This window comes from Haemaphysalis longicornis, unplaced genomic scaffold (genome assembly GCF_048455015.1).
Source record: "Haemaphysalis longicornis isolate Haplotype H1 unplaced genomic scaffold, Haemaphysalis longicornis Haplotype H1 scaffold_9, whole genome shotgun sequence".
NCBI classification, from domain to species: domain Eukaryota; kingdom Metazoa; phylum Arthropoda; class Arachnida; order Ixodida; family Ixodidae; genus Haemaphysalis; species Haemaphysalis longicornis.
Genome location: NW_027526460.1, coordinates 108,459,975 through 108,470,172, shown reverse-complemented (window position 1 = coordinate 108,470,172; position 10,198 = coordinate 108,459,975). Strand labels below are relative to the sequence as shown.

The window sequence follows — 10,198 nt, the reverse complement described above, 5'->3', positions numbered from 1 at the left end:
CAAGACTTGTCACCGCGAACGCGCGGTGACAGGGTCGTTCTCTTTTCGAGTGATTTTTCGGTGTACTGTGGAAGCGTAAACTTCCAGCCCCATTGCTTCCATCAGCTTTTCCAGCCATAAATTCATAAACATAAACAAGGTGATAAAAATACGGCCCAAACGGAACGCAGAAAGTCAGACGACTCCATGAGAGAGTGATGGGGCGGCGCAGAATATCGCAGTAGCAGACAACGCCTGCAACCGGACGTTCTTGCAGACGTCACCGAGAAGCGAGGCATCTTGGGCAGTGACGCTCGCGTGGTGCGAGGAGGTGGACGAAACGAGGGAGAATCGCGGTGCGGGCGAAAATGCGATGTTTAAATTTTCTATGACTCCACGAATATCCTCATCGCTTCAACAAAATTTTTGAAGGAGGTGATTACTAGAACATTTGATTTACCCGATAATGTGAACAGCTATATATCGGGAAATCCCGTTTCATGGCCCCTTTAAAGCTCCCCAGCACAACCACCCCTGTACACTGAGCTCCCTTAAAGTAGGCTACTCCCCATTGCTTTTCGCAATAAACACGTTTACTCTCTCTCTCTTCATTATTACACACCCATGCAATGCTACGAGGGCATTTTCCAGGCGCCAAAAAGTTGGCAATAATGTTCACCTGACCTGACCAAAGTTGGAAGGCCCGGGGGCATCTTGATGAACACCCCCTTTAGGCCCCACGGATACTTATGGTACGCTAAACACCGAGCCCCTTTGAAGTCGGCTTCACTGCAAAACCCAAATGCCTCGGAGGGAAAACAATTTTATGTACCCCTACGTACGGCATGCACTCAGCCAGCCGCTATGTACAGTCGCCATCAATTTGAAGGTGATCGCTCGAGTTGTGAAAAATCAAGCAGCTGCGCCATATTACATGTTGTATCGGTTGTATTGTGCAAGAGATTACGAGGGGAAGAAGGCAGCGCTATCTTTATTTCAAAAGTTCGAAGATCGACCGCTGTGCCGCCGGTCGACGCTCTCGTAGTCGTCTTGAAATTGATCGTGACTGCACAGTTGGCTTCCATAGAATGCACTAGAGAATTTCTTGGAAAGCGTCTTTTGAGCCCAATATGACATGTTTGATGACGAAGCCCGATGGCCCAAAAACCTAAAAAACCGAGCCCCCTCAAAGCTCGCTTCTCTACTGTACAAAAATGCATTGCTGGAAAGACAAAGGAGTCTGCTTTCAAAGTACTAAGGCCCTACATATCGAGCATTTTCGTATGCGGCGAAAGCATGACACACTAAGCGTTACGTTGTAGACGGACACACAGCAACGTGAGCCAACACAAAGGCTTCTGTCGCCTGGGGATTAATTACCTCGGCATTTGGTGGGGGATACGGCGTTTTGAAAAAGGGCCTCCGTTTATGTGGTGAGGGACATAAAGTTTCTTACTAGCTACAATGAGGGCATCTCCGGCAAATTCCGAGAAGTCAACCGAGAAGTCAAGAAAAGCGCTGCGCCGCTGTTCGCGTTTTTTGTGGACTGCAGGCGCCATCTATCAAACATTTCTTGAACCGAGAAAACAACAAAAAAAGTGTGTCTCACAAGTTATAACAAAACTAACCCACCAAAACTGCACGAAAAATACTAATACTTTGTAACTTCAAGAAAGAAATGCACAACATGATTTGATTTGTGGCGCTACATGCCACACATAACCGAGGAGACGGCTCTGTCGGTTGTACTGTTCTAGAGAGGTCGGTGAATGAAGAAACAAAAGTTAAAACGCGGAAGCGGCTGCAACAAAGTTGGAGTGTGCCCGGAAGCCCTAAAACTTGGAACGTCATGGCCTCCTATCATCGACCTGATGTGAGAACATCGCAGGAGCTGAAAGACATAGCCAACAAGCTTAGAATTCTCAGCATTAAGGCTACGAATGCCAGTAACTCGGGGTAAGTCGGTTGCGTCTGGCCGACCGGCGCACGTTTTTTATGGCGGTAAACACGATCGCTCTCGTTACGATGCGTTTGGATTGTCGTAATTTTTTTTAGCCTGTTGAAGCCTTAGCGGTTGTCGTTTGAGTGTTTATCGTTAATTTTCCGTTCATGGCCATGACCTCGCCTTCTATCGTTTCTGCAAACAGGCGGATACATGTGCTTGCTTGAGATCAATAAGCGTTTGCCGGTGTCCCACCAACGGGCTACGTTTTCGCATTTCCCAATCGTTTCGGAGAGCCTCCATTAATAGTACCCTATTTATAGTGCAGTTGCGGCATGGTCTGGCCCTGTTAGTTCTTGGGCACCAGTTTAGGATGGCTTTTTTATGTTTTTAACGGCGGTTTGAGCACACGCGGTATTTGGATGGACGGGTGTCGCCACCTGGGGGAGTTATCGGAAATGATTGTGGAGCGCTGTGGCTGACTAATTCGGCGGTCTTTTCGAATGTACGAAACCGCACTTCTTACCAGCAGAGTTATTTGCACAAGCACACCTCTTGAGAAAGGCTTACCGTCCCATAGCTTATAATTATGAGCGCGTAGTGAGCTTGAAATCTAAAAAATAATCACTCCCTAATTGCGCTCAGCCCACGAAGCGTCTTATTTATGACAGAAAGATATCGTTTGTCACGGAAAGTAAGCTTGCGGAAGTACTTTTGGCCTTTGGAAAGATGAAGATAATCATTGTCCATGAAAAACGAAACTTTTTGAGGCCTGCAAAAATTTTTGTACCTCCGTCTTGAGTTTCGGCCACAGTTGCGTTTACTGTCTTAAAAAGTGAGGGAGCAGGTGCCTCGGTGCAGGAGGCGTAAAACGGGATTGAAAATTAAATAAAGATAGTGAAGGCTGAAGGTAGAGAAAGCTAGGATGAGTATTTTTATGTATGGTTCCAGTAAAAGGCAACGTTAAGCGTTTTGGCGCAGCTGACAGTATGCCAGTCCGTGCGGGAAGGTCGTGACAGGTCTGAAAATTGGCACCCTCTGCAAAATATTTAAAAAGTACTCAGCCCATGATATACTTTTTTTTTTTTTTTTTTTTTTTTTTTTTACGGAGCAACTGGCTCTACATCACGGAAGTGAAGTCCTCTTTTTTTCTTTTTGTTCTAACGACTTTTTATTTCCACCCCTCACTAGACGTGTCGGTTGTAGACGATCAATTCTAGTAACTGCGTACATGTCTGTGTGCGGAAAACGAAAGCGCTAAGGTTTGCATCGGGACCTGTAAACCCTCTGGTGCGGAAGTGCTTTCTTTTTTTCTTGGTGGTATCTTGTTTCCGAAATGGCAGCTTCTTGCAAATATACGCCTATTGTCTGTGCTGGCCCCTCGTCAAGGGGCGAGCGCGTTCGCATCCGCGTACCGACCAAGGACGCCGAGTCGAGACGCAGACACGCTTGGCCAACAGTGACTGATTGCTGGCAACGGTCAGCCCTGGACGCGTGTAAGACTCGCGTCGGCTGCTTGCGTGTATGCAACGATTGTCCCCGATTGTTCGAAAAAGCGGCATTTCCCGGTTCAGAATAATAATAATAATAATAATAATAATAATAATAATAATAATAATAATAATAATAATAATAAAAACAAATGCCAGAATTTGTGCTAACGTGTGAATTTGTGTGATTCAATCACGTGAATAAATTAGCTTGAAAAGAAAATTTTGCACATTGTAGTCCGCATGGGATTCGAACCAGGATCCCCGGAGCAGGAGCCGAATGCGTCGTTGCCAGTGGCGTAATTCCACAAAATGACAAGGGGGGACACAGATCTGGCCATGGCGGCCATATTGTTTCGATAAATGTAGGTCCTAAGAAATATTCCGTGCAATGGGTGGGTCAGGACCCCCCTGACCCTCCCATGACTTGCTCCACTGATTGTTACAATGCTGCATAAGCAAGCTGCCAGGGGCGGAACCAGAGTGATGGCGTCATATCGGTTCAAAGATTAACGTGACGGCGCGTGAGTAAAACAAGTGCGTCCCAGCCACGGAGAGCTCTGATTCTGGAGGAGCTGTGTCGGGAAGTGTCGCCAGTCTGCCTGCATATCGTTGGGAAACCATGAGAATCTCGCTCTAGAAGGACGGGAGTAAGCGCCACGAGGTTTTTTTTTAAATTAATCTTCCAGTTATCTGACTGTGAGCTAGCGCAAACGGTGCAGCAAAGCTGCTGCCTTAGCAGGGGAGCTAAATATGGAGTTGCGACAGTTCTGTAAAGCTGACAAAGAAGGATGTCAAACGCGCGGATTAAAAACAGAGAGGACTAGATTGTGCTTGTGTCTTTTCTGTGAAGAAGGAGGTTGATGGAAGCGAAACTCGAAAGAGCAATCCACTAAAAATATTCACATTTGTCTGGATGAAAAACTCTTATAACGGACTTCATTAAGATACCCGGCGCTTCCTTACGCCTTTCTGTTTTGTAATTGGTCGAGTAAACATTGAACGCATACAGGGATAGCTCTTGATTTGTTCTAGAATTAATCCTCACATTTAAAACGGGTGCTACATATTTAGTTCCGTTGTGCTGTATACTTTGAAAAGGTTCTGCTGCGGTAGGCACGTTCGATTCCCTTCCCTGTGAAATTGAGGCTGCTTCACACTTTTTTTTTTTTTTTTTTTTTATGGAGTGTAAGACCAAAACAGCACTCGCCGCGCTGTCGAAATTCAAAGGGTGTACGACCTGCGCCGTCGCGCTGAAAAAATATCTTCCGCGGGAGCAATGGAGCGCTCACGGAGGGTGCTCCAGATGTGTTTGCAGTATCTTGTCTCGAACGATATATCTTGTCCCTGCGTATCCCCTGAAAGCAAATAGCGTGTGTGCTCCTTATCTTCGCCGTCTCGGTTTCAAGTGCAGATATCGCCGGGGCCGAGACAACGTACAAGTATGTGTATATAGCTCGTAGCTCTTCTTCTGCTCGCATTTACAATGCTGACCTCGTGGCTATTGCCCGTCTTCTCCCACTCTTATAGAGGCGTCTTCAATGGAATTGTTGTCTGCTTGGGCCCATCTCACCGTTTCATGAAACCTCACCTGTCTTGCTTCCCTTGAAAATAGCGCTCGTGCTCCTTCGGCTTTCTTTCTGGGAAACAAGTTAATGTATGTATCACTCCGCCTAAGCGACGGACCCGGATTTCAACGGGCGCGCGCGTTTTCAAAGGACATTGCTATGAATGTGTGATATCGACTCCCTTTTCTCGCGTAGTTTTTTTTTTTTGTCGTCGCTGCAGTAGTTTATAAGCATACTAAGTCCAAAAAATAACGGAAACAGCTCGTGGCATGTTCAAAATGTCCTCAGTAACGCCCTACTTGCGCCGAGCGGAGTAGCGTCCGGCTGCGGTGATGATGCACAGCGGCAACTTTAATGGTTCCGGGTCCCACATTTGCGAATGCTGTACTCTGCTTAAAGTCAGACGTTCTATCAGGACTTGAAGTGAACCAGAGAACGGTAGGCCGTTTGGCCTTAGGCGCGCATGGAAAAAACAACTAACGAAGCAGTGCAGGGAGATATGGGCTGGGCGACGTTTAAGTTCGAGAAGCGCAGAGTAAAGTATATTTTTGAGAGGAGGCTGAGAGCAATGGATCGACGAAGGTGGGCAGCTAAGGTTTTTAGGTACCTATTTAAAAAGCGTGGACACGCAGTGGCTAAGGAAGACTAGAAGGCTAACGATGAAATACGGAACGAACAGTGGAGAACCCAAAACAGCCAAGGTAACCAAAAAAGAGGCAAGGCAGATAAAAACGAATAAATGGAGAGAAAAAAAATGTAAGCTAAAACCTCGTTAGAGATGTACAGTCGCGCTCACTATGACCTACACCGCTCATTAGTATTCACAGCTTTATATGACCTTTGTCTGGCACCCGGGGTTAAAGACCAAGTGCGCATTAGGAGAACAACGTCCTAATGAATCAAGCCTTATCCTGACGTATATGCCCATAGTCATTGTTTTGACGATATAATCGTCTGAATACTAATGAGCGGTGTAGGTCATAGTGAGCGCGACTGTACAGGGCTGAGAAATTGGACATCAGAAAGAAACATTTCTACGGTTATTCCCAGGGCAGTGCTTTGCTTTTTCAGGCTAGAGCAGGTTGCTTGCGAACTGAGAGCTTTGCGGGGAAGTATTCACAAAATGATGGGGTATGCGTGGTCTGCGGAAAAGAAACAAACTATGCGGCACATCGTGTTAGAATGCGAGGGTATCCGGAAATATCCGGCTTCCAGAAGCCCTAGGATGTAAGCGTAGCACAGAGGAACTTCAAGGCTGTCGAGGCGACGAAAAGATTAGAATGCTGGTGGACGAAAAGCAGACAGGGGAATATTGCCCAGGACAGTTACCACCTGCAACCGGAAAGAAAAAGTATTTTGTGCCTAATAAGTTTTTTTGTGCCTGCCCTAAGCAGCGCTAGTATTAAACCAAGAGTATAAAACATAGGTATATTAGTCCTTTTTGGTAAGATGACACGTCATCACCCCGCTACAAAGGGGAAACCAATAGCAACCATCAATCATCATCATCAACGTTGCCGTTTTAACTGCTAGAGGGATTTTTTTTTGCTTGTTGCCACCCGTTTAGGGACTCTTGCCGACATGAAACTGCGGATGCATTTAATATTAGAAGGAAGACATGAATTATAGGCATTCAGATTGTCCAGGGTGGCGGAAATCGGACTGCTCGCGTGTTTGCGGTCGGCGGGGCTGAGCTGTGCGCCTTCGCTCGTTAAAGGTTTCTCCACTTGCCATGGGATCCGTTAACTTGGTGGGCAGTGAGCGGCGGAGGCGGCGTTGGCTATCCGGGCCAAGTGGGCCTTCAACCCAAATGACCAGCGGACCAGGGCTTTCGGGCGCTAGCGTCGGTGACGCGCGTGTGCCTGACCGCACCTGGACGGGACAATTTTCGGGGTTAAACACCGTAAACCGAAGCACACCGACCGGATCGTGTCAAGGAAATGATAGGCGCTAGGCTCACGAACAGCGGTTCACGTGTCGAAACACCTGCGTGCTGTGGGTGACCATTCTTCGCGGGGTAATATTCGAAGTGTCAGATTTATTTTAACTTTTAAATCCATTAAAGTGCGTTTCGGCGCACGCGCGAACAATAGATGAAAGCTAGAAAGCAGACTAAATCAAAATCCTGTCCATCAATGATCCCCGACAAGAAAAAAAAAAAAGCGGTAAAGCAACGCTAAACAACCGCCCCAAATTCTCGATCATTCGATTGAAAAGTGTTTGGCATATATAGTCCCCTGTGCCCCGGAATATTCATGTTCCGGGAAAAAGAAAACTAGCGGGGGCGAGGTCGTCGAATCGAGCAGTGACAGCAATATTCAAGTAGAAATTTACCAAATGTGGCTTGGTGTGGAACAGCAAAAATTAAGAAACGCGCGGCTGTGGTTTCAAAGCAGGGCGAAAGCAACAAAATTTTTTTTCTCGCAGTTCGAGTACCAAAATTATACCAGGTCAGAATTCTGAGGGAAAGAAAGAAAAAAAAAAAAACGTTCGTGCCTCTGCGTTTTAGCGCGCGCGACCCTGGGCGCGGGCGCACTGCCTCTGTTTATCACCAGTTTATATGGGGGGGAGGGGGGGAGTCGCATTTTTTTAGCCACATGCACCCCTCCATAGGGGCGGTTTCCTGTACAAACTGGGTCACCTTGGCTAAAACATTGCTAAAACATGTAGCTGAAATGGTCAACATTTGTCAGAAACATTTCTGTTCAAGTTTAACCCATGGTCATTCATGCAGACACGCTGTGGAACCCCAACTGGAGTATCTCGGAATCGCACTCGAGATTAGAAGGCAACTCTGTTTCGTATCTCCAAGTGAAGTATGTCTCATCGTCGCCATGCATTTATCTCGTTTGCTTATCTTGAAATGCGTTGGGGACCAACTCTGCATGAAAGGAAATCGTTCCATTTAAGCATTTAGATCGAAAGTTTCGAGATGCGACGAATTTTCACCTTCTTTGCCCGGAGCGGAATCGGCAAACTTAGAGAAGAAGTAAACAACACAAAAAAAAAAACCAACAAATTTCTCTTGATTAATCAAGCAACTAGGAGCATGCGCTCAGAGGTGTGCGCATCGGAGACATTTCATATTTTGCTTATCGCTCTTTTTTCATCAGGTCTCGTTTCGTGGGTGCGCTTTATCGTGTCTGCTTTCGGCTGACTGTGTTTCTTGCCCACTTGAACTCGCAGCTGCAGGCGCTAAAATGCGCACGACGCCGGAAACGGGGAAATTTTAAATCACTTTATTGTACGGCGGCCTGTCTGTCATTGCGCGAAACGTCAACCAAGACTGTCGTAGACTATTACACTGTCACGGGCTGTCACAGCTGCGACGGCATTTCCATCCCAGCCGTGGTAGCCTCGGTAGTCCGCTTATCTCGAAACTATACGTTCGACTCTAATTTTCTTGTTTTCATTTTAATGAAAGGTGTTCATACTCACGAGGTTCTGCTTTCGCGTCCCTTGCGATTGAGCGTCGAACTGGCGCAGGCGACGTGTTGTACAGCTCCGTCGTCCAATTTTAAATCGATATCTGCATGACGGCCTCGAGCAGCTGGAAGTGTGTTGCATATAATAGTCTATGGGTCGCGCGTGCTCTGTTATTTACCATTTTAACTGGCCGTTTGCCCGCGTTTGCGTGGCAAGAAAAATTGGGCGTTGTGCCCTTGGGTACGCGAAGGTTGGCGGATATAACGAGTGACCGAAAGCAAGGGACGAAAGCTGACTCACGATCTGGGCCGGCGTACGTCATTTTATTTTTTTTCCAGAATCATCTGTAGATTGCTCAGTGATCCTGCGAACAAGGGTTGGGGCAGTAGACGGGCGTGTCTGTCGTGTACTGAAAGTCAAACAACAATGCGAAACGTTTAGTTCTGCGGGTTCGTTTTATTGATGTTAGTCCAATATATTTGCTTTGTTGCGCTTTAATTTCCTTCGTTTCAATATCGTTGCTACAAGCATGAGTAATTCAGGTGGAATGAATAATTACAAGAAATTAGAGATACGTACGTACGCCCTCACTGGCTGAAATACCGCGGTATGGTTGGTTGGTTGCCCCAGATTATGGCACATACCCACGCGGGGGATTGGCCAAGAAGCTTTGTAGATAATCAGGATGTGACCTCTATTATTTTAGATCTCAAAATTTAGGAAAGGAAATAAAGAACAGAATTTTTTAATATGTATAATATGAAGGTAGAGTCAGGAAGAAAAATGAAATGCCACAATCAACCTCCAGGCTGTTTTGTTTTTGTCTTAATCGAAACATCGAAATTACCCACCCCACGGTTCTTTGTTATATTCTAAACCAAAATTGTCGTTGCCACATGCGGAAACTCCGAACATAGCCGTTATAAATGCTTAAAAAACGCTGTTTCTCCTCGATGCGAAGAACTGCTAACCTGTGTTTACAAATCCGAAGGTAAATTGTTAGCTTTTGCGTTGCCTCAAAGGAATGAAAAGATTTGCTTCCACCGCTCCCCGCCATTTTTTAAAGCGAAGCTTTTTATGCTCCACTGATGGCTTTTCATGTCGCACAAGAACGCGCTTCGGGAAAACCAACTTTACGCTATTGGTTTCACAAAACGACGATGATGATAAACGGAGGGATCTCAAGCGCCCAAGAAAAAAAAAAAAAAAAGGTTCCCGTGGTTGGAATGAACCCGGGTTTCTCGCGTTAGAAGCCGGCGTCTACATCCTTGGACCATTTCTACAATTTTTTTTCTTCGAATCGAAGAACGGTTTCTACACGGTAGGAAAGGGACTTTGATTTTTTTTCTTTTTTAACGCACCCGGAACGTCGCGTGTTCGAATCCTGGTTGTACAGTATAATGCAGGGCGTGCAGTATAATACCATGAAGGCGAACAGCAGCAACCACAACAACCGCAACAAAAGAACCCGCGTGTGCGAGATTTCGGTTCTCATCCATGAGCGTGTCAAGGACGCCTTGTGGGCTTGCAGAAGTGTTCGGGCACCGAATGATGATGTACGTGTTAACTTTTGTATTGGCAGTACACTCTTGCAGCAGCTACAGCCGCTGATGCACACATTTATACGGCCACCTTTTATGTGCGTGGCTTTTCCGCACCATCGCATGGTTTGCAAAAAAGTATGGTACGCCGAGAAGTTGAACTGTACGTGCTGTGCGGGAAAGCCTCATTTGGCAACAAAGGCCCAGAAAAAAAGGGAGTGTCGAAGAGGGAGCCGAGGACCCCTTGAAGTG

General features: G+C 46.4%; 1 protein-coding gene across 1 annotated transcript in view; it reads left to right on the top strand.

Annotated features, from left to right (window-relative positions):
- The first annotated feature begins 1,702 nt into the window (after positions 1–1,702).
- The window catches only part of LOC144152865 (transketolase), a 28,994-nt gene continuing 20,498 nt past the window's right edge, over positions 1,703–10,198 (top strand). Inside the window, exon 1 of the mRNA XM_077684377.1 lies at positions 1,703–1,935. Within this exon, the coding sequence (XP_077540503.1) occupies positions 1,829–1,935 (107 nt within the window). The 5' untranslated portion in view covers positions 1,703–1,828. The remainder of the gene's footprint in view (positions 1,936–10,198) is intronic.